This window comes from Odocoileus virginianus, chromosome 10 (genome assembly GCF_023699985.2).
Source record: "Odocoileus virginianus isolate 20LAN1187 ecotype Illinois chromosome 10, Ovbor_1.2, whole genome shotgun sequence".
Lineage (NCBI taxonomy): Eukaryota > Metazoa > Chordata > Mammalia > Artiodactyla > Cervidae > Odocoileus > Odocoileus virginianus.
This window is the reverse complement of record NC_069683.1, coordinates 35,174,354-35,199,471: the sequence shown is the minus strand read 5'-3', so window position 1 is coordinate 35,199,471 and position 25,118 is coordinate 35,174,354. Positions and strand designations below refer to the sequence as shown.

Genomic DNA, 25,118 nt, shown 5'->3' with positions numbered 1-25,118 from the left:
TGCGCTTAGAGAGGGGATTCTCTGGGCTTCTTCAATGTGCAACTGCATCTTTTAAAAATGATCTTTTGAGTTCCAGTTATGTCCCAGAGGTTTTCAAGTGCTTTACATTATTTAATTTAATCCTTGTGAGGTTATAGTTGATTCTGTTTGATAGATATGGAATCAGAGGCTCAGGGAGGCTAGGGAACTTCTTTCAGAGATGCACAGCCAGGATGGGAAACCCTTCCCCTAGCACTCACCTCTAAGGGCAGGTCAAGCATCCCCCACCAGAACTCAGCCTAAAGGAGCAATGGATTGGGGTGTACTGACTGCCCTGGATGCCTGCATGCAGAAGCTGAGGCCTTTCAGAATAGAAGGCTGTAATTTGAGAAGGGAACAGTAGAGGATGAGATGGTTGGATGGCATCACTGACTCAATGGACATAAGTTTGAGTAAACTCCAGGAATTGGTGATGGACAGGGAGGCCAGGCATGCTGCAGTCCATGGGATCACAAAGAGTTGGACACGACTGAGTGAATGAACTGATTGACTGAATTTGAAAGCAGGAGGGGCAGGGACCCCAAGGCACCAGTTTCTCTCCAAGCAGCCTCCTACATCAGCATTCTCCAAAGAAATGGCTTGCAAAATAGCTGTTTCTCCACCTTGATGAGTTTCCAATTTAAAATATGAGTCCATTTGCATTTGAGTGACAGTTTTCTCATCACTGAGTATTCTTCATTTCTCCTTTTCTTTCTCTTCCCCTCCAGTTCCTCAGCCACCGGCTGATAAGATGCTACACAGGGGCTAGAAGTGGTAGCAGTGTGCAATGGAACAATTTCATGTTATTTGTGTAAGATGATGCTCTCAGCAGAGAAGCAGCCCACTCAGCCTCTTGCTGATTCACCTAATGTAAATCTCCTTGTGACAGTCTGTGCTGGATGTCTGTACACAGCCATGAGCCCCGCAATCACGCTTACTAGGAAAGGCCTTTCAGCTCCTGGCCTCGCCAGCTGTTGGCGTGTTGCTCCAGCCTAAGACCCCTGCTGAATTCCAACCCAGACCAGCCACCTAGGCCCTGCCTGTTGGATATCTCCCCCTGGTGACCCACAGGCACCTTAAGATCAGTTTTCCCAGCATGGAATCCCTCTTCCTTCTAAAACCAGCTTCTTCTCCATCCACCTATCAACGGCTTTCACCCCATCATCACCCAAGCAGAAGGCCAGCTGGCATCCAGATTCCTCCTTCTCACCCTCAGAGTTCATCTGTCTCCAAATGCTGCTGATTTTACCTCAATATATGTCTTTAAACAATCCCTATCTCCATTCCTGGTACTCCAGCCCAGGTCTTCATCATTGCTCACCTGGATATAGCAATAAGCTTCCCAACCGGATTCCTTGATTTCTACCCAATCTCCTCCAATCGATCACCCCACAGCTGCCAAAGTATTCTTTTTACAAATACAGATCTGCTTATTACCACTGTCTACTTAAAATTCTTCATTGACATTCCTTTATCCACAGATAAAATCCAAATGATTTACTGTGCTATCCAAAGCCCCAGCTCATCTCTCTATAGGGACCAACGTGAAGGGTAGGAAAGTCGTTGTGGGTAAACAGGTAGCAACAGAGACCGGCTATGTGGTTCAAAATGCAGGGCTCAGGACAGCCAGAGATACAGACGTGCGGTCGAGACTGGCAGACTGAGCATTGCTTCTCTGGTTGACACACAGGCAGGCACCACCAGAAATGACTGCTGGTCGCAGGACAGGAGCTGTCTGCCTCTGTCCTCGTGGAATAGGCTCCCTGGAGTAGCTGGTGAGGAGGACCTGGGAGGGCCACTCAGAGAACGAGGCTCACACTAGTTTTGGCAGCAAAGGAAGGGAGAAGGCCAGACCCTCCTGGCAGGAAGTCAGCATTGCTCTTCCTGCTCTGTTGACCCCCAGGAGACGGCCCCTCTGCTAACTGCCCACCATCTCTCCATGCCCTGCAGGAGCCCTGCCCTCATTGGCTGCTTCATTGTGGACCGGCAGTACTTCCAGGAGATTGGCTTGCTGGACGAAGGCATGGAGGTCTACGGAGGGGAAAATGTCGAGCTCGGGATCAGGGTGAGCAGGGTTTCTCACCAGGAAGGCTTGGCTCAGCTCCCCAATGGGTGAATGAGTCCAGGGGGTGCAGAAATTTGGCTCAGGGTTGACGGTGCGGGACTGATACTGAACGTCCAGTCCCTAACCTTGGCCCATGCATATGTGATCAGGGCTGCTGGGGATGGAGTATAGACACAGGTTGGGACCTATAGAATTTTCAGGAAGAAAACAACATCAGAAACTGCTTTGGCTGGGATGGGGACATGAGTGAGTTGAGCTCCCAAATTAAGGAAATAAACCTCTGTGTTGAAACCAAAAGCAGGTTTCTCAGGGAGTGAGCAAAAGGGAGCTCCAGAAATAGAGAGGTAAACAGGAGGGACCCTCAGAGTCTCTTCTCTTCACTGTCCATCCCCTCGGGGTTTCTCTGTTATTCTCCATCTCCTCCACAGTGGCCCACAGAAGCTTCCTAAAGACTTTGTCAAGAGAGTGCCACAGAGAAATAAACTCATGGAGTATAAATAGCAAAGCACAGCCAGGCTCACTGCATACAGGTTCCCGACCCACCACATTGTGGTCAGACCCTCAGGCAGGTACGTGCCTCACATCACTCTCCAGAGATATCCACCATCCCGCCCCGAAGTACAGGGCCCTTTGCAGCTGTCAATGTGTGGTGTGAATCCACACTAGGCACCATTTATTTTCTCATCATATAGGAACATTTCCAAGGCACTGACCCCTTTTCTCTGAGAAGGTAACTATGAAAAGGTAACTCTAAAAGGAACCCTTCCCCATGGCTGAGAGACACATTCGATCCCTTGGCAGATGACAGAAATGTGATCAGGGATACAAGGAAGGACCTTGCCCTAGAAAGGGAAGACCACCGCTCTGTCCAGGTTGTGGTTCTCTCCTCCTGAAAAAAGCAGTGTGTAAGCTGGACTTGTCCCCACTGTGGTGCCACTGTCCTCTCCTTGGGGATCTTTAAGCAGGTGGCACACACGCATTACAGGCTTGCCAGTCCCTGGCCAGCCCTCATACCTGCTGTGTTCATGGCCGTCGTCCAAGCTGTTCCCCCTCACTGCCAACCCTCCATGCAGGCCACCTGGCATCTGCCTGGTTCCCACCAGCAACCCCACTCTTGCCCCTTTGACCTCGGTGTCTGTATCTGGCCATCTCCTGCTCCTGCTCCCGTTTCCACTCAAGGACTCCAGCCTGGATAACCCTCCTCAGCCATCCCCACTACCCACTGGGCAGTCAGCTGGCACTGGACAGCCCTCGCCCTTTCATGACAGGAGACTGGGCATCTCCAATGAGCATCTCACAGCAACTACAATGGCCTGGCAGGCTGCATCGGCCTGACTGGTCACCCAGACTTAATGCTAGGGCTTTAAGTTCTGGAGGCTGGAGCGGCTTGTCTGAAGCCAAGCTTAGAGAATACTTCCAGACACCTGTATTCACTGAAACCCAAAGAAATTGCTTTGGAAGCAGTCAAGATACATGGGTTCGTTGGGGAGCTAATGTATTCATAGAGGACAGAGCCTGCATAATCGCCCTCATTCCTCTGCTGTCCCTACACTGGTCATTTATTCACCATTTGCGTCCTCACCATCTCATTTCCGCACACTCCTGGATAGATGCTTGCCCCCAAACATAATATTTTTTTCACTAGAAGCTGCTGCCGGGAATTGGCTGAGCAGGCAGAACCGCCTCTAGTCACTTAGGCTTTCTGGGTAAAAATGTCCGGGAATGGAGAAAGGAATTAGATTTGTGAACTCTGCCTCCAACATATATGTGAGTCAATCACAGAGTGGTGGGAGATTTCTGGCTTTTCCTGCCTAGATTATTAATATAAAGCTGTTCTGGAGTGTGGTCCTGGGTGAGGTTTTCAAATACTTGTTTAAAATTTGGGGGTTTTGTGCTGGGGGTGTAAAATACAATACAAAATGTTGCCTGGCTTTTTTTTTTCCTCTCTGTTCCCTCCTGTTTGACAGAGGTGAAGTGTCATGGAGTTGAAGGAAAGGTGGTTTTTTAAAGCAGGTACCAAGCAACTTGTTGGCTGGCAGAGCTGAGGACAGAAGCTAGTTAATTTGAATTAACTTGGGTTCAATCCTTGGTCATAGAACTTGGATCTCACATGCCGTGTGGTTAAAAAAAAAAAGTTAGAGACATTGCTTTCCTCCCCTCAGTTATTCAGAGGCAACTTATTCAAAGTCCTTACCCATCCGGCACACAGAAACAGTCATTTGCACAATTATTCAATACTTGGTCTGGCACTTAACTTATATCATCCATCTACAAAGCACCCTAAAACATAGCTGTTATCATAATACCCCCTTTTTCAGATGGGGAAGTTGTGAAATGAAGAGCTTACATAATATGTTCTCAAAGTCATATGACTTATAAGAGGTAGAGAAAAGATTCGCCCTCAGGTCTTTATGATTCAAAAGCCTAGCTAGATATACCACAGTGATCTAGGAATAAATGTTCTTTGTGCATTCCCCAAAGAGTATTACAGTGTCCATGCAGTAATTTTCTTCTACTTTACACAATTGTGTCTACAGAGTCCTCATTTACAACCTTATTCTTATTTTGCACTCAATTCTAATAAGTAATGTTTTCCCCAATTTCTAAGTCCACAACTCAGTGGGGGAAAAAAGAAGGGAACTGCTATGGGCAAGCAGAATGAAAAGAGTGAGAAATAAGAGCTGACATTGAATAGAAGACAGAAAGATTGTACTGATGATGGCTATAAAATACTAGAATATATATGAAAGAATTCAGGAGCTGGCAAGGAATTAAGAAGTGGCTAGGAACTGTTATGGGTTGAATTGAATCTCCTTTAGAACATGTTGAAATTCTAGCCCTCTGTACCTGTGAATATGATCATATTTGGAAGTAGAACCTTCACAGATGTAATCAGGTTAAGATGAGGTCATACTGGGTCAGGGCGGGACTTACTCCAATATGACTGGTGTCCTTATAAAAGAAGGAGACTTTGGACCCAGACACAGAGGGAAGATGACCATGTGAAGATGGAGACAGAGATTGGAGTTAAGATGCCACAAGCCACTGAATGCTGCGGCTACCAGAAGCTAGACAAGGAAAGGAAGGATCCTCCCCTAGAGCTTTAGGGAGAGCATTGCCTACCAATACTCGATTTCAGACTTTTAGCCTTCAGAACTATAAGAGAGTACATTTCAGTAGTTTTAGATAATTCAGTTGGCCATGCTTTGTTATAACAACCCAAGGAAATCAATACAAACACCAAAACCTAAGTGAAAGTAGGAACCAGAGAAAGCTTGAGTCCATTATATCAGAAGAACCTGGTAACTTGAAGCTTATGATATCCCAGTTTCATGGAGTATACAGAGGACAGGACACAAAGACTAAGGCTTAAGCTGGAGGAGGGCATGGCAACCCACTCCAGTATTCTTTCCTGGAAAATCCCCATGGACAGAGGTACCTGGCAGGCGACAGTCCATGGGGTTGCAAAGAGTCAGACATGACTGAACGACAAAGCACAAGGCTTAACAAACATTAAGAGACTAATAAAACAACCCCTACCCCTTATCTCCCATAAAGCAGGGACTGCAAAGGCCGATTATCTGAACATAAAGATGGGCTAGAACTACTCCCACCCACATTTTCATCATTAGAGTGAAGATTGCCTGTCTCAATCTTGGGCCAGGAAGAAAAGAAAATTTCTCCTCTGTGAGCCCCTCACTTGCGCCTATCATCTAAAATCAAAATACTTCAGGTCCAGAGAATCTCAAGAGGAAAATTTAGCTTAAAGTTGTTGGAAGTTTTTAGGCATCTGCAAAAGTGTATACAAATCCTTTCTGAGAAAGACCCAGGCCACAAAATTTCTCCTAGCTAGTGTTCCAAGGAATGTTATTTCAAGGTGTTTTCTTTTTTTTTTTTTTAATCGTAAAGCAGACAATGGAAAAAGAACCAAAGGCAAACACCAGCAAAAGCATTGGACAGCCAAATTTGATCTACAAAGTTTTCAAGCATTAAATCTATCAGATATAGGATATAAGTTGTATATTTAATAACTTCTAAAAGAGATTGAAATATGAGTAAGAAGCAGGAGACTATAAAAAGACCAGTCATATTAGGATAAATATAGAATTTCAAACATGACTAACATAAAAATGGAAATTAAAAGCTTAGTGGAGGGATTAAACAGCTAGATGGATATTAAAGGATAAACTAAGTAAACTGGAAAATAGTGCTGAAGAAATTATTCAAAATCACCCGGGAAGACAAAGAAAAAAATATGAAAGAAAGAGGTTGAGAGGCATGTAGAAATGAGAAGGAGGTTCTAATGTCTTAGAATTCCAAATGGTGATGATAGAAGGAGGATTAAGCAGAAGCAATATTTGAGTAGAAATGACTGAAAATGTTCCCATACTGCTGAAAGACACCAGTTCTCAGGTTCAGGAAGTCAACCTGTCCAAAGTAAAATAAATACAAAAATATTCACATTTAGACATATCATGGAACCATAGAAAAGCAAAGACAACGAGAAGACTTTATGGCAGTCAGAAAAGATAGACTACCTAAAATTTTATGATAATTAGAATAACAACACAGACTTTCCAGTGGCAATAGTGGATTCCAGAAGACCATGAAATAACATCTTCCATATTGCTGAGAGAAAGAACAACTTTTACATGTACATTCAATTTAAAAAATTCCTTCAAAACTAGGGTAAAATGAAGCTATTTTCTGACACAAAACTGAGTTTGCTACTGACAGATCCTACCTGAAAAGTTTTTAAAGGATATACTTCAGATACAAGGAAAATGAGCTCAGAAGGAATTCTGAAATAAAAGAATAATAGTTAGCCCATATATGAGTAAGTATAAATATATGAGTAAATGTAAAGAAATATTCATGGTAAATAACACTTTAGTAATGTATTATAGAGTTATTAACACTTCAGTAATGTATTGTGGGGTTATTAAAACAAAATTATAGTGCATGACGAAAATTGAAAGTAAGTTGGGAGGGGGTGATTGTAAATAAAGTGCTTAAAATGTCTATATTGTTTGTGAAGATGGAGAAGATCCTGCTGCTGCTGCTAAGTCGCTTCAGTCATGTCCAACTCTGTGTGACCCCGTAGACGGCAGCCCACCAGACTCCGTCGTCCCTAGGATTCTCCAGGCAGGAACACTGGAGTGGGTTGCCATGTCCTTCTCCAATGCATGAAAGTGAAAAGTGAAAGTGAAGTTGCTCAGTCTAGTTGACTTTAAATTCTGATAAAGTAATCATGTTAAAATTCCTAGAGAAGCCATGAAAATCATAGATATAGAAAGTCTAACTTCTAAAGAAGTAGAGGGAAAAAAACAAGATATGAAAATGGCAAGAAAGAGAAACAAGACAGGTAATTCAAGAAGAAAATATATGAAATGGTAGAAATAATCCAAATATATCAGTAAATGTAGCCAAATTAAGACTAACATTTGTAGACTGGATTTTAGAAATTATCTGTAGTCTATTTATAAGCCTGAAATACGATAATACAGTTAAAACATAAACAGATGGAGAACGTCATGGCAGGTAAATACTAATCAATCAAAAGAAAGTTGTTTGTATGACAAAAACCACTACAATATTGTAAAGTAATTAGCCTCCAACTAATAAAAATAAATGGAAAGAAAATAAATAAAAATAAAAATAAACAGGAATAAATCTCACACAAAAAAAGAAAGTTGTTGTTGTTAAATTAATGTTTTAAAAAATGCTATTACACCATGCTTTAGGATAAATAAGGTAGATTTCTACAAGATGAAAGTATGTTAAGTTTATCAGGAATATATGAAAATTATAAGTTTTTATGTACCTTAATGGAACAGCTTTAATTTATGTAATGTAAAATGGATAGAATTTAAAGGAGACATCAACAGCACCACTAATGTAGTTGAGGATTTTAATAAATGTTCCCAGTAATTGATAGACCAACACCATTGATAGTTTAAATCAAATGGGCATATGTGCAACACTGCATCTAACAACCACAAAATTCAACAATTTCAAGGGAGTAACATCATATAAACACATTCTCTGATCTCAGTGGAATTAAATTAAAAATCTATACCTAAGAAGTATAGGAAGAAGCCATATTTTTGGAAATTGTGAAACGTTTCTGAATAGCATAGGTCAAAGGAGAAATATTCTAGTAATTTTAAAATATTTTGAACTGCTGCTGCTTCCGCTGTTGCTGCTAAGTCGCTTCAGTCGTGTCCGGCTCTGTACGACCCTATGAACAGCAGCCCACCAGGCTCCTCTGTCCATGGGATTCTCTAGGCAAGAATACTGGAGTGGGTTGCCATTTCCTTCTCCTCTTTTGAACTAAATATAGCAATATAACAAATATATTGAATACTGCATATTACATTATGTGAAATGCAACAAAAATAGCACCTTAAAAAACTGTAAATCGGAGCAGTATGGTATTGGCATAAAATCAGACACATAAATCAAAGGAAAAGAATAGAGATCCAGAAATAAGCCCATTCATATATGCTCAAATAATTTACAACAAATGAGCCAAGGATATACAACAGACAAAAGATGGTGTCTTCAATAAATGGTATTGGGAAAACTGGACAGCCACATGCAAAATCACGAAACTGGACCATTATGTAACGTAATACAAAAATGTAACCATACACAAAAATTAACTCAAAATGAATTAAAGACCTGAACATAAGACCTGAAACCATAAAACTCCTAGAAGAAAATATAGGCAGTAAATTCCTTGACATCTGTATTTTCAAAGCTGTTTCCCTACAATTATCCTATTTAATGTACCTAGCAATCAAGTGCTATAGGCAAGCCACATATTACTATCCTAATAGTGTTATATAATTAAAAATGTTTATATTGGCCAAAAAATGTTAATTCATTCTTATGGTTTATTGTCTCATTATTTTAACAATAAAGATAACAAGAAATCAATATAAGTATTTTGTAAACTATAAAGTGCTCTATACAAAACATGATCATATCTATTATTATTATACATGCAGATATATATATGTTCCATAAATATACAACCATACATTTCAAATAGGGCTTTATTTTTTTAAGCTCACTTTAATTTGTAAGGAGTACTATAGTCCTGCTATAAGCCAGTCCCATTGCTTGGGTCTTGGTGACAGTCACCAAAATTCAAAGTACTGCATGAGCTCATATATTTGGCTAAGCCTAGGTTATAGGCACATGCTTCCAGGGGTCAGGGATAGGTCACATATGCCTCCTTTCAGGTTCCATGGGTCCAAGTATTACACATGATATTGTTTCTCATATAGAAAGGGAATTTTGAACCTAGGTCTAAATGTCCTCTAAAACATGTAATATAGTATCTAGGATACTGTACTCTCTATTCCAAATACCTTATCATAAATGAGATTTTTTAAAAGAGCTTCTTTATTATGGGCAATTTCAAACATATCCCCAAATAGAGAGAATGGTATGATAAATCCCCTTCCATCCATCACCCAATATCAACATTGTCAACTCATGGACAATTTGGTTTTAATCTCTACTCATACCCAATCCTCCCTAACTCTGGCTTTTTGAAGCAAATCCCAGATATTATATCATCAAAAAATATTTCAATATGCATCTGAAATAGATAAGAACTTTTTGAGAGAAACATGATCACAATACTATTTCAGTCCTAAAAGTGTTGAAAAGAATTCCCTAATACTATCAATTATCCAGTCAGTGTTCACATTTCCTCCAATTCGCTCAGCAATTTTTACTTTGTTTTACAATTTGCTTGAATCAAGATCCAGTTGATTAATGTCTTATAAGTCTCTATTAATCCACTGGATTTCTTTCTCCCATTTCTTTTTTTCTCCTTGTAATTTATTTTTTAAAAGATCAGGTTATTTGTCCTGTGGAGACTCCCACAGTCTAGGTTTTTCTGATTGCATTTCCCTGATGTCATCTAACACTCCTGTTCTGTATATTTCTTCCAAATTGCTAGTTAGACCTGGAGGTGTAGGTTCAGTTTTGTAGCAAGAATATTTCAAAGGCAATATGTGCGTGCTTTCATCACCGGTACCTAATGTCTTGCTGTTTCCCTGTTTGTGATGCTAGCAGTTACTGCTGATTAGTGCCTAGATCAAGTAATTCATTAAGAGTTGGAAAATGGTGATATTTTAATTTTATTTTTCCTTCTTTGTTTATTAGCTGGAATAACTTTCATGAGAGACATTTATAGTCATCTATTCTTTGGTTGCCTGGAAATACAACACAGTTCATTAGGAAAAGTCAGAATAAATAATTCTATTGCAGTTTGCAAAATAATGAGTTGATTCTCTACCATCTTTTAGAGGGAGCCAATTAGATATTTGAGTACTGTTATGAACTTACAGTTTTAAATATATTTGATGTGTTTCAATTCATTTTATATAATACCCTAATTGATTTGCAGTTTTTTCACCTTCGGCCATTGGGAGCCCCTTGACATTTGTTCCTCAGGAAAGAGTCCTTTTGCCTCTATAATGACTTCTCTGGCATCAGAAATGTTCCATCTATACATTTCTTGCTCCAGACCTGTCATCGGCCATTTTTTCTAAGGAGCTCAGCTTTCTTTTAGTGAGAAGTGGTATTTGAAAATCATAGTCTGGGTCTGGGCACTACAGGCATTCATTGATACTGAGTTGGCCCATGTTTCTGGGTCTTTTCAGTGGTTAGAGCTAGATATATTCTTTTTTTTTTAAATTTATTTATTTATTTTTATTAGTTGGAGGCTAATTACTTCACAATATTGTAGTGGTTTTTGTCATACATTGACATGAATCAGCCATGGATATACACATATTTCCCATCCCGATCCCCCCTCCCACCTCCCTCTCCACCCGATCCCTCTGGGTCTTCCCAGTGCACCAGGTCTGAGCACTTGTCTCATGCATCCAACCTGGGCTGGTGATCTGTTTCACCATAGATAATATACATGTTTCGATGCTGTTCTCTTGAAACATCCCACCCTCGCCTTCTCCCACAGAGTCCAAAAGTCTCTTCTATACATCTGTGTCTCTTTTTCTGTTTTGCATATAGGGTTATCATTACCATCTTTCTAAATTCCATATATATGTGTTAGTATACTGTAATGGTCTTTATCTTTCTGGCTTACTTCACTCTGTATAATGGGCTCCAGTTTCATCCATCTCATTAGAACTGATTCAAATGAATTCTTTTTAATGGCTGAGTAATATTCCATGGTGTATATGTACCACAGCTTCCTTATCCATTCGTCTGCTGATGGTCATCTAGGTTGCTTCCATGTCCTGGATATGATAAACAGTGCTGCGATGAACATTGGGGTGCACGTGTCTCAGATCTGGTTTCCTCGGTGTGTATGCCCAGAAGTGGGATTGCTGGGTCATATGGTAGTTCTATTTCCAGTTTTTTAAGGAATCTCCACGCTGTTTTCCATAGCGGCTGTACTAGTTTGCATTCCCACCAACAGTGTAAGAGGGTTCCCTTTTCTCCACACCCTCTCCAGCATTTATTGCTTGTAGACTTTTGGATAGCAGCCATTGTGACTGGCGTGTAATGGTACCTCATTGTAGTTTTGATTTGCATTTCTCTGATAATGAGTGATGTTGAGCATTTTTTCATGTGTTTTTTTAGCCATCTGTATGTCTTCCTTGGAGAAATATCTGTTTAGTTCTTTGGCCCATTTTTTGATTGGGTCATTTATTTTTCTGGAGTTGGGCTGGAGGAGTTGCTTGTATATTTTTGAGATTAATCCTTTGTCTGTTGCTTCGTTTGCTATTATTTTCTCCCAATCTGAGGACTGTCTTTTCCCCTTGCTTATAGTTTCCTTTGTTGTGCAAAAGCTTTTAAGTTTCATTAGGTCCCATTTGTTTATTTTCGCTTTTGTTTCTAATGTTCTGGGATGTGGGTCATAGAGGATCCTGCTGTGATTTATGTCGGAGAGTGTTTTGCCTATGTTCTCCTCTAGGAGTTTTATAGTTTCTGGTCTTACATTTAGATCTTTAATCCATTTTGAGTTTATTTTTGTATATGGTGTTAGAAAGTGTTCTAGTTTCATTCTTTTACAAGTGGTTGACCAGTTTTCCCAACACCACTTGTTGAAGAGGTTGTCTTTTTTCCATTGTATATCCTTGCCTCCTTTGTCGAAGATAAGGTGACCATAGGTTCATGGATTTATCTCTGGGCTGTCTATTCTGTTCCATTGATCTATATTTCTGTCTTTGTGCCAGTACCATACTGTCTTGATGACTGTGGCTTTGTAGTATAGTCTGAAGTCAGGCAGGTTGATTCCTCCAGTTCCATTTTTCTTTCTCAAGATTACTTTGGCTATTAGAGGTTTTTTGTATTTCCATACAAATTGTGAAATTATTTGTTCTAGTTCTGTGAAAAATACCATTGGTATCTTGATAGGGATTGCATTGAATCTATAGATTGCTTTGGGTAGTATAGCCATTTTGACAATATTGATTCTTCCAATTCATGAACACGGTATATTTCTCCATCTGTTTGTGTCCTCTTTGATTTCTTTCATCAGTGATTTATAGTTTTCTATGTATAAGTCTTTTGTTTCTTTAGGTAGATATACTCCTAAGTATTTTATTCTGTTTGTTGCAATGGTGAATGGTATTGTTTCCTTAACTTCTCTTTCTGTTTTCTCATTGTTAGTGTATAGGAATGCAAGAGATTTCTGTGTGTTAATTTTATATCCTGCAACTTGACTGTATTCCTTGATTAGCTCTAGTAATTTTCTGGTAGAGTCTTTAGGGTTTTCTATGTAGAGGATCATGTCATCTGCAAACAGCGAGAGTTTCACTTCTTCTTTTCCTATCTGGATTCCTTTTACTTCTTTCTCTGCCCTGATTGCTGTGGCCAAAACTTCCAAAACTATGTTGAATAGTAGTGGTGAGAGTGGGCACCCTTGTCTTGTTCCTGATTTTAGGGGAAATGCTTTCAATTTTTCACCATTGAGGGTAATGCTTGCTGTGGCTTTGTCATATATAGCTTTTATTATGTTGAGGTATGTTCCTTCTATTCCTGCTTTCTGGAGAGTTTTAATCATAAATGGATGTTGAATTTTGTCAAAGGCTTTTTCTGCATCTATTGAGATAATCATATGGTTTTTATCTTTCAATTTGTTAATGTGGTGTATCACATTGATTGATTTGTGGATATTAAAGAATCCTTGCATTCCTGGGATAAAGCCCACTTGGTCATGGTGTATGATTTTTTTTAATATGTTGTTGGAGTCTGTTTGCTAGAATTTTGTTAAGGATTTTTGCATCTATGTTCATCAATGATATTGGCCTGTAGTTTTCTTTTTTTGTGGCATCTTTGTCTGGTTTTGGAATTAGGGTGATAGTGGCCTCATAGAATGAGTTTGGAAGTTTACCTTCTTCTGCAATTTTCTGAAAGAGTTTGAGTAAGATAGGTGTTAGCTCTTCTCTAAATTTTTGGTAGAATTCAGCTGTGAAGCCATCTGGTCCTGGGCTTTTGTTTGCTGGAAGATTTCTGATTACAGTTTCGATTTCCTTGCTTGTGATGGGTTTGTTAAGATCTTCTATTTCTTCCTGGTTCAGTTTTGGAAAGTTATACTTCTCTAAGAACTTGTCCATTTCTTCCAAGTTGTCCATTTTATTGGCATAGAGCTGCTGGTAGTAGTCTCTTATGATCCTTTGTATTTCAGTGTTGTCTGTTGTGATCTCTCCATTTTCGTTTCTGATTTTGTTAATTTGGTTCTTATCCCTTTGTTTCTTAATGAGTCTTGCTAATGGTTTGTCAATTTTGTTTATTTTTTCAAAAAACCAGCTTTTAGCTGCTAGATATATTCTTTTTGTTTAAAGAAAACACTTTCAATGTTCATGATGATCTCTCTGAATCAAATTTAGTACTACAGGCTTTGTGTGTGTGTGTGTGTGTGTGTGTGTGTGTGTGTGTGTGTGTGTGTGTGGCTGCACTGGGGCCTGCTCTCTAGTTGCGGTAAGCGGGCTTCTCGTTGTGGCTTCTTTTGTTGCAGAGCACAGGCTCTAGGGCGCCGGCCTCAGTAGCTCTGGCACACAGACTTAGTTGCCTCACGGCATGTGGGATCTTCCCGGACCTGGGATTGAACCTGTGTCGCCTGTACTGGCAGGCAGATTCTTAGCCACTGGACCACCAGGAAAACCCACTACAGGATTTTTACTTAATTTCATCAATCTTACATCTCTATTCCCTTTCCCCCATGCCAAAAATTCCGGTTCTTAATGACATCAACATAATTACTTATTTGTTTTATTCCTCAGCATGCATACAACTGTCTCTGAACACTATTACCAATGATATGATCACTAGAAACAGTTTAAGTTTTCTTTTTTGCATTTCTTTCTGCTTTTTGGTTATATTCCACTGGAGATGTACAGTCAAACCCTATGATTTAAAGTCACCTAGAATAGTTCCTCTCTGTGCATTATTCTACCAACCAAATAAACAGGTTCATTTCTTTTATTTTGCTTTTGATTTTTAGGAATTGCTTTTTTCATATTTAATTCTTACAGCTATGTAAATATTTGCATAATTCCAAGATCAAATCTAGAAAAGAAAGTGTATTTAGAAAAATCTAATTGCTATTACTGTCCTCTTCATCCTGTTTCTTTAGTACCTCTAATATAAACACCTTGTTTGTTTTATTTTACCCTTTTAAAAAATGGAAATATGCATATATTCACATCTCTTTTTCTTAGATAAATAGAAGTATGCTAGTATACTTTTCACTGCTGTGATTTTTTTCACGATAGAAATTTTTTTCATGATAGAAATTTTTTTCTGAAGATTACAGTAGTGTATAGAGGTATTCCTCATTGCTTTTTCATAGCTGCATGGTGCTCCAATGCATGCACATTTCATAGTTTATTCTGATACTTGGTGCTATAATGAATCATCTCATGCATACAATTTTTCATAGTTTTCTGGATTGTTTTTTGAATAGGTTCCTAAAGGGGAAATTGTGAGATAAAAAGGCAAATACATGTGTAATTTTGCTAGCTAGACATCAAATATCCTTCTAGAGTAGTATTTTTCCCACCAGGAATGGTGAAGCTGCCTGTTTCCTCACCATCAATCAACAAAGTATGTTGTGAAATATTTGGAGTTGTGCCAATCTGACAGATGAGAAATGACTTTCAGAATAGTTTTAATTTGCATTTCTCTTATTAAGAAGTAGGTTGAGAAGCTTTTCACATGATTAAGGCCATTAGCATTTCTCTTTTCCATGAGCTTTTCTTATCTTTGGCCCATTTTCCTGTAGGATTGTTAATCTTTATTTTTAGAAACTCTTTACACATTAGGGATGGTAATACTTTTCCCATGATATACATTGCAAATATTTTCTCCCAGTGTGTTACTTGTCTTTTGATTTTGCTTTTGGTGTTTCGCTGGTTTTTGTTTTTGTTTTTGTTTTTTTGCCATGCAAAATGTGCCTTTTTTCTTAAAAATAAGCAAATGCACTATCTTTTCTTCTTGCTTCCAGAGTTTAGTCAGAATAAAATTTACCCACTTTAAGGTTAAAGAGAAAAATCACCTATGTTTTCTTCTAATAGTTGTAGGATTGCAATTTTTTTCTTTTCTTTTTTTTTTTTTTTGCATTTTAATCTCCAGTTCATCAGAATTGATCTTGATGTATGGTGTGAGGAATGGACCCAATGTCTTATTTTTCTATATGGTCCTCCAGTTATCCTAACACCTTCTTTTTAAAATTGCATCTTTTCCTCACTGGTTTACAATACTACCATTATCATAGGCTAAATTGTCATACTTAGGGTTTGCTTCTGGATTTTTTATTTCAGTTCTATTAATCTATTTGTATATTCATGTACTAATATCACACAATTTCTATAAGAAATTGTAGCCATTATTTTATGAAGAAATGTAGCCATTATATTATGTTTGTATGTTCAAACTCACAAATGTTTGTGAATTAAGCTTGTAAGTTGGATTTTGGCTTGCCAACAGTGTATCAAGAAAACCTTGGATTCAAAGGAAGAAAAGATCTATGAAAGACACAAATAGCATCTTTCCCACTTCTTTTCTGTCTATACTTTAAAACACTTAATGTGAGGATTTATGGCTAGTTAATTTTCATGATGATGCTTGGTATGTGCTCAATGAACAGGTGTCAAGTTTGAAAGCCAGTCAAATATAAGAGAATTTATTCTATATAATCTCAGAAAGTTGGAGCCATGGACAGTGGGGTGGAAGCTGTAATGGATATAGTTATCAATTCAATATAAAAAACAAATATTAGAATCATTAAAAAGGAAAGGATACAAAATGGAATCATGAGCTCCCTATAATAGGGAACATAAACACCCCTCAGTTTTATTAGAAAGATAGATGAGACTTATGACTGAAATACTAATAGTTAATAGAAGTGTGGCAATAATTATATGTGAGCTACTGTCCTCAGTGCTTTACATATATTAGCTCCCTTAATCCTTGCAGCCACCTTGTGATGCAAAATATTTTATTACTCCCGCTTCCAGGAGGATATACTGAAGCACAGAGAAATGATATAACTTGCCCCAGGAAAATGGTAAAGCTAAGATTTGAACTCAGGGAAAGGGGCTTCAGAAACCATTATGCCTTGTATAGGTAGGCATAGTGTAGTGGCCTTCAGTAAGAAATTGGATCAGATTTCTCATGTTCCCCTTGTGGTTTCGTTTATGTATGTATTCATTCATTCATTCTTGCCAGGTGCTGGAAAACTAGAGGTGAATGACACAGACTCTGTCTTTGAGTGACTCCCAGACTAGCTGGAGACACAACCACCTTCCCATCTTCTAAGCACTATCTGACAGATTATAGAAAACATCTTGAGACTAAACAAGATGTCATGACCCGAAGCTCCATTGTGACTTTAAGGACTTCTTTGTTCTCTGGCAACCATAGTAAGTACGCAGTTCCCTGCTGACACTATTTCTTGTGATAATTCTTAAAAATTTTTTGAATACCAAAAAATGCAAACCATCATTCTTTTTCCAAATTGTGAGTAGTAGTAAAGATCACTAACATGAACTGAAGCAACAAACAAAAATGAACACAGTGAAAGTTAAAAGACTGATTGAAGAAGTAAATAGTAATATAATTTATATCTGCAAAATTTGATTCAGAAAAACTAAACTTGGTGAGATCATGACCACTTTGTGAAGGAGGCCATAACTGTAAAATAGATGTAGATTTTTAACATGCTGATAGATAAATCATATCTCAGTTGTAAAATCAATGCAAAAAAGTATTAACCCCTATGAAAATAAGTCTAGTAAAATAAAATTGGAAAATTAGCATGAAAGGAAATATATTTTAATTACCTTATATAGAAAATTGACCAAGAGAATTAAAATCCCTTAATGACATTTATTCCAGAAAATATTTCCTGAGTGAAAATTCATCATTGTGAATATAATTCAGATTAAAGCACTAAGGCATAACCCAGTGCTCAGGATCAGAATGGCAAGGATGATTGATCCTGTGTGTATTGCAATAGCAGAGGGAGTGACCACTCAACCCTTCAGAGCTGGGTGAGGCTTCGCAGAGGGGGCAGCATTTAGGTTGGACCTAAGGAATGAAATTGTTTTGTTAAGGTGGGAAGAGGAGAACAGGCATTCCAGAGAGTTGAGGTAACAGGTGTCGAGTGACAATTGAGAAAGAACATGACTATGGCTGAACTCTAAGGCTGAGAACTAGGCATCTGCAACGTGGAGCTAAAACAGAAGGTGAGTGACAGGCAAGATAGGTTATCAGATGGGGAAGAAGAGTGGTCGTTGGCAATCCAGAAGGTGGCCTTTGGTGGGCTTTTTGCTCATCCTGGCTTGTTCAGCATTTTCACCAGTTACTTAAGTAAAAGGAAAAGGTCAACTTATGATGGATGACCTACTGCTGAGAGCCCAGGCAAACATTTCCTTGGTTACCGTCACTGGCCTTTCTGGGTCTGGAATGTCTAAGATTTGGCTGAGTGCCATTGACTCTTGGGCAACAAAAGAAGATTATTATTTCATAAAGCAGATACATGCTCTGCAGCTGATAAAGTATCAGGCCACAAGTCTGGAAGATAATAATAATGAGAGGAACTTCCATTATTGAATACCATCACTTTGTATATATTATCTGGTTAATTTTAATGTGAGTCCCATGAGGTCCGTGTTGTTATCCCCATATTGTAAGTTAGGAAGCTGGAAGTAACAGGATAAAATGCCTCCCCAAGTCACTCAATATCGGAACTAGCCTGAGTGGTTCAGGGTTCATGCCTTATTACCGTGTCACAGTGCTCATCCACCTCTGCCTTCAGGATTTAAAATCACCCATGGCATGAAGTTGAATTTCAGAAGCTAAACCTGGGCCAGCATTGCTTTGGAAAATGACCACAGCATCATTTCAGTGCTTGAGGTTTCTGCTCAAATCCCTTATGGGAGATAGGCTTGGATCAGACAGGATCACACAGTGTCTTCACCTGAGGTTGCAGGAGACTTCAAAACCAGAGGAGGTGACAGAGACAAGAGCTGAGCTGAAAGCCAGAGTCCAGAGCCTCGGAAAAGAGGTAAACTGAGGAGCTGCCAAAGGAGAAATGCCCGTAACAGACAGGAAGTCAGAAACCTGGGATCAGGGATCCAGAGACACAGGGAGGAACAGGGAGCAAAGTAGGGGTATAGCAGCCGCTCAGAACAGGCATTGCCGTTATTTGAGACTTTTACAAATTGTGTCTAGGGGTAAAGGGCTAGAGACTTTCCTAAAATTACCGGTGAAAAAGGCTCAGGCAAGTGAACGTCTGCTTGTCAAGCCTCCTGGCTATTGAAGCACTTGAGGGACCACGTGGTTCTTTCCAGAGACCTTGGGCTTAGTGGACTGAGTTAGCTCATGGCTAACACTATAACTGATCTCACCCAGCCATGAGGACAATGCCACTGGACACCACAATTTTAGGCAAATCAGCTAGTCTCTGCCAGCACAGTGAGAGAGACTTGAAAAGGAAGAGAAGGGGTGTGGGCACCAGCATTCTCGCTCAACTGAGGTCTCAGGAAACCACCAGAAGCAACATCTCATAGAAAGGCTGCAAACAGATTCTCTGACCTCCAATCCCTGGAGACAGAGAAAATTAAACACCTTAAATTGGATTTTAGTCTCTGATTGCTTCTAAATGTTATGGTTGGGCCAGGCAAGCTGGAGCTGGAGTTCAGAATAATCTGAGAGCTTAGAGTAACACATCCTTCTGTGTGTGTGTGTGTGTGAGTGTGTGTTGTGGGTGGGTGGGGCCATGAGCCCTGCCGCTGTTTTATACCATTTTGTCATGAATTGAAATCTGCCGTGGCATTGTCGTTCAGCTGCTGCCATGGGGTAAATAAAACCTACAGCTCACAGCCATAAAATGGAATAACTATTCATTTCTGCCATCTTCTGAGGCCAAAAGTTTCAAGACATCAAACACAGGTTTCAAGTTTGCGGGCTTTTGTTCTTCCTGAGGGAATTTGCCCAGTGACTCGAAGCTTTAGCTGAAGCATTGTCCACGTGTTCCCTTAGCGTTGTGTTAGATGCTGATAGTGGTTTGAGTAATCATTGGAGGTCAAGAGGTAACCTTTCCTGATGCTTATATAAATGAGTTATTATAGTCTGACAAAGGTGGCACTGAGATTTCAAGCCCAGATGATGAGAGGTTTGAGGGTGCCATTGACTAGGAAAGGGGTGTTTGGTGTAGAGAGTTGGTTTGGGGGTGGGGAAATGGGTCAAGTTTGACATTAGAAATAACAATGGAAATAACCAGAAAGCTTGCATTATTTGTCCATTTGTTTACTTACACATTGAACGTTTATCATGCTGCTTATGTTATGCCTTTGGCATTAGGGGAGAGATGTAAGACCTGGGTCTTGACTTCTGCAGGAAGCCAGAACTATCTAACTAAAGGTAAAGCGAAGACTTGCAGGTGAGACAGGGGCTGGGTACCCTCTGTGTGCCCAGTCAAGGATAGAGGGTGAAGTAACCCAGAGAGGATGAAAGTCTGAACTAAAAAGAGATTTTAGAGTTGAGCATGGGCATAGGAAATAGGGTGGGTGGCAGGGTGGTGCCCGTAGTTACAGAGAGGAATCGACTAGAAAGAGAGCTGGGTTGGTGGAAAATCCCAGATGTCGAGGGGAGTGTTTCAGGAGTACACTAGTCACACTAAAATGACCACTGATGATAAAGCTACCCTTAATTGCTTACTTTGTGCTTTCATTTATTTAATACTAGACACTGTGCTAAGTGCTGGGCATACAGTGATGAACAGGATCATCTAGGTTGTGCCCTAATGGAGCTTATTACATCCTGGTGTGTTTAATGCTGTACATCATCTCCTCCTGGGAACCATGAGAGGCTAGAATTATTATCCTCGCTTTACAGATGAGAAGACTGAGGCTCAGAGAGGTTGAGTCACTTGCCTAGGTCCCACAGCAAAAGAGTTTGGTGAAACTGGGGTTTGGACATGGTTCTGCATGGTGCCAAAACCTCTAAATCCCCACCTGGTACTGTGAGGATATGAGTGGAAAGGGGGCATCAGATGTGAGGGGAAGAAGGCTTTGAGGGGAGTTTTGTGGGCAGGAGGTGATGATGGGATATAGATGTCAGAGGAGAGGCTGAAGAGGTAGGGAGTTTAGAGATTTATTTGACCATAAATGGAGGGAGAAGGATTCCTTGAAAACTGCTTGCAGGGACAGGCCATGTACAGGGGCCCTGGGAAAGTATGGATTTGACCTTGAAAGAGGAGTTGGCATTTTCCTTCTAGGAGGTCTGCCATAACCAGTCCTGTTCTGTTGGCATGTGGCCACTGGGCCTGGCCTTCTAGGACCATGGGGCCTGAAATCCCCAGGGTGCATGAAGTCTGAGCAGCCTGGGGCCTATGAACCCTAAACCTCCAGAATCGGAGGTCTTCTCTGATTGCGATCTCCACATGGGAGGGGCGCTTGGTGCTCCCAGGCAGCCCAGAGCCAATTATTCTGCCATGCTGGGTGGCCAGAAGGCATCTGAAAACACTGAGAGGAAGGCTTTTTGCCTCAGCACATTATCTTTAGCTCACCAGCCAGAGTGACTCTGCAATTACAAACCAGCCGCTGAACAGACGCAGCCTAACTGTACGTTGTAAAAGTTTACGATTAGTAAAGATATCTGCAAAATTAATCCCTAAAGAACAAAGTAATTAAAAAAGTAAGTAATGAAGTAATTAGCTAGAAATGGTGGGGAGCAGAAGGAGGAGAGGGCCCATGGACAATTTTACTCTGGAAGGATCTTCACATTTAGGTTTTTTTAGTTGTATTCAATGAGGAAGGCTTAGAGAAGTACGATTAATAAGATGCACAGAAGAGGTAACAACTGGTGAAAGATTTTGAGAGCCAAGCTGCAGAAAATTTTTTACCTTCTTAAAAAGATGGGACCAAAAGGGAAAACAGCTATAAAGACCACTATTATGATCATTAACAAAATTTGATTATAGGCTGTGGATTAGACAACAGTCATGTATCAGTGTTTAATTTCCTGATTTGGGGACAAAAAATCCTGGGAGCCAGCAATGAGGTTTTAAAGCTCCAGAGAGTCAGCTTCTCCTTTTCTTTTCTTTTTTAAAAATTTTGTCTTTCTTTAATTGAGTCTGCCTGCTGCTTTGTATTGTGCTGTCGGAAGGTAACTTCTTTGCCACCAATACATCATGTTTCCAATCTTCCAGGAAGGGACCAGCAGGCAAGGCCAAAATCAGTTCCTCAGAGTGACTGGTAGGAACTGAGCCGGGACTGCCTGCCTCTTCTCCATCTTCCTCCCCTTCCTCCTCGACTCCTCTCCTTCCCCCCTCCTCACCTCCTCCTTCTCCTCCCATTCTACCTCTTTAGCATCAGCATCTGTATCAGCATCATCACATCCAGACACTCTTGTGGTTTTCTTTTGAAAAATCCTCATTTTCACAAATCTGACATCACAGAAGGGGAATTCAGAGACATCTACTCTCAATGCAAATGCTCTTCGCTTTGTAAAGCAATGCAAGATGCAAGATCCCAGTGAATAAAACCTCCCAGTGCTCACCAGTGATGGTTTATGGAAATTATCCCCACATACAAGTTTTTCCATCAAGCAGGCTTACCTGCACATGAAGTCAGTCCGGAAGACAGAATTACCCCTAGTAACACCCCCAGGGCACATTTCCTCCCTGAAGCCCTGTTTCTCTCTGTGTCTGGACTGTTTGGAAAGTCTAATGAATGCGGCTTCTCTCCTTCCTTGGGGTGGGCCACACTCAATGCCGTGTGCCTGGATTTGCTCATTATGCCTGCTTCAAAGGCTGCTCATCAGTGACAGAGGGTCTTGATGACTTGTGTCATTTTCACTGCCTTAGAATTGTTAGTCCTATGAAGAAATCGTGGAGTAAGGAAGAGAAAATATTAGTAATACCATGATTTCAAGACAGATGCTTATCTTGGATTTTAATGTTTCTAAAATCACATTGTGCCTGATAAATTTGGCATATACAGATAAATAATAAATATATACAGAAATGACATTTATTGTCCGTACCAGAACACTTTTGAGACTTAAAGAGGGTACTGCTAATTGTTACACTGGAACAGCAGGTATGAACCAGTGTTGTCATGAGCAAACCAGGACATACAATCACTCAACTTATAATTGTATATGTACATTTAATGCAATTCATTCATTTGTCGTTATTTGTTAGGCACTTGCCACACATCACATTGGGTGTACAATGTTTAAGAGTGGGCATATAATGCTTAAAGTTACATGCTTACCATTCAGTATACAGTGTTTAAAAGGTAAGTATAGACCCTTCCCTCTTGGAGTGGATGGCATAAAGGGACAGATAACTGATAAAAGGGAACAAAGAATAGATGTATATTTACAAATCATAGTAAGTGCTACATTAACAAAATACCATAGACTAGATGACTTAAATAACAGAAGTTTATTTGTCACAGTTCTGAAGGCCCAATGTCTGAGATCAGGGAACCAGCAGGGTCAGATCCTGGTGAGAGCTCTCTTCCTGGCTTCCAAACAACCACCTTCCTGCTATGCCCTCCATGGTAGAGAGAGCTCTATGGTCCCTCCCCCTTCTTATAAGGACACCAGTTCTGTCTGTAAGGATTCCACCCTTACAATGTCCTTTTACCTTTGTCACACGTAGTCACATGTGGGCTTAGGGCTTCAACATATGAATTTGAGGGGTTTAAAATTGATTATATTTTTTGCAGCTGAAAATGGAGAAGCTCTATATAGTCAGCAAAAACAAGACTGGGAGCTGACTGTGGCACAGATCATGAACTCCTTATTGCCAAATCCAGGCTTAAATTGAAGAAAGTAGGGAAAACCACTAGACCATTCAGGTATGACCTAAATGAAATCACTTACAATTATACAATGGAAGTGAGAAATAGATTCAAGGGATTAGAGCTGATAGAGTGCCTGAAGAACTGTGGACAGAGGTTTGTGATATTGTACAGTAGGTGGTAATCAATACCATCCCCAAGAAAAAGAAATGCAAAAAGATAAAGTGGTTGTCTGAGGAGGCCTTACAAATAGCTGAGAAAAGAAGAGAAGTGAAAAGGAGAAAAGGAAAGATATACCCATCTGAGTGCAGAGTTCCAAAGACTACCAAGGAGAGATAAGAAAGCCTTCCCAAGTGATCAATGGAAAGAAATAGAGGAAGACAATAGAATGGGAAAGACTAGAGATCTCTTCAAGAAAATTAGAGATACCAAGGGAACATTTCATGCAAAGATGGGCACAATAAAGGACAGAAACTTGTATGGACCTAACAGAAGCAGAAGATAGTAAGAAGAGGTAGCAAGAATACACAGAAGAACTATACAAAAAAGATCTTCATGACCCAGATGACCACAATAGTGTGATCACTCACCTAGAGTCAGACATCCTGAAATGTGAAGTCAAGTGGACCTTAGAAAACATCACTACAAACAAAGCTAGTGGAGATGATGAAATTCCAGTTGAGCTCTTTCAAATCCTAAAAGATGATGCTGTGAGAGTTCTGCACTCAATATGTCAGCAAATTTGGAAAACTCAGAAGTGGCAACAGGACTGGAAAATGTCAGTTTTCATTCCAATCCCAAAGAAAGGCAATGCCAAAGAATGTTCAAACTACCACACAATTGCACTCATCTCACACACTAGCAAAGTAATGCTCAAAATTCTCCAAGCGAGGCTTCAACAGTACATGAACTGTGAACTTCCAGATGTTCAAGCTGGATTTAGAAAAGGGAGAGGAACCAGAGGTCAAATTGCAACATCAGCTGGATCATCGAAAAAGCAAGAGAGTTCCAGAAAGTTCCAGAAAGTTCTATTTCTGCTTTATTGACTACACCAAAGTCTTTGACTGTCTGGATCACAACAAACTGTGGAACATTCTTCAGAAGATGGGAATACCAGACCACCTTACTTGCCTTCTGAGAAATCTGTATGCAGGTCAAGAAGCAACAGAACCAGATATGAAACAATGGACTGGTTCCAAATTGGAAAAGGAGTACATCAAGGCTGTATATTGTCACCCTGCTTATTTAACTTATATGCAGAGTACATCTTGTGAAATGCTGGGATGATTGAAGCACAAACTGAAGTCAAGATTGTGGGGAGAAATATCAGTAACCTCAGATATGCAGATGACACCACCCTTATGGCAGAAGGCAAAGAGGAACTGAAGAGCCTCTTGATGAAAGTGCAAGAGGAGAGTGAAAAAGCTGGCTTAAAACTCAACATTCAAAACACTAAGATCATGGCATCCAGTCCCATCACTTCATGGCAAATACATGGGGAAACAATGGACACAGTGACAGACTTTATTTTCTTGGACTCCAGAATCACTACAGATGGTGACTGCAGCCTTGAAATTAAAAGCCGTTTGTTCCTTGGAAGAAAAGCTATGACTAACCTAAAGAGCATATTAAAAAGAAGAGACATTACTTTGCTGACAAAGGTCTGTCTAGTCAAAGCTATGATTTTTCCAGTAGTCATGTATGAATGTGAGTGCTGGACTATA

At 40.0% G+C, this 25,118-nt stretch overlaps 1 protein-coding gene across 1 annotated transcript in view; it reads left to right on the top strand.

The window, feature by feature from the left end:
- Nucleotides 1-25,118, top strand: part of GALNT18 (polypeptide N-acetylgalactosaminyltransferase 18) — a 342,383-nt gene that overhangs the window by 239,494 nt on the left and 77,771 nt on the right. The window contains exon 6 of the mRNA XM_070473386.1: nt 1,969-2,083. Within this exon, the coding sequence (XP_070329487.1) occupies nt 1,969-2,083 (115 nt within the window). The remainder of the gene's footprint in view (nt 1-1,968; nt 2,084-25,118) is intronic.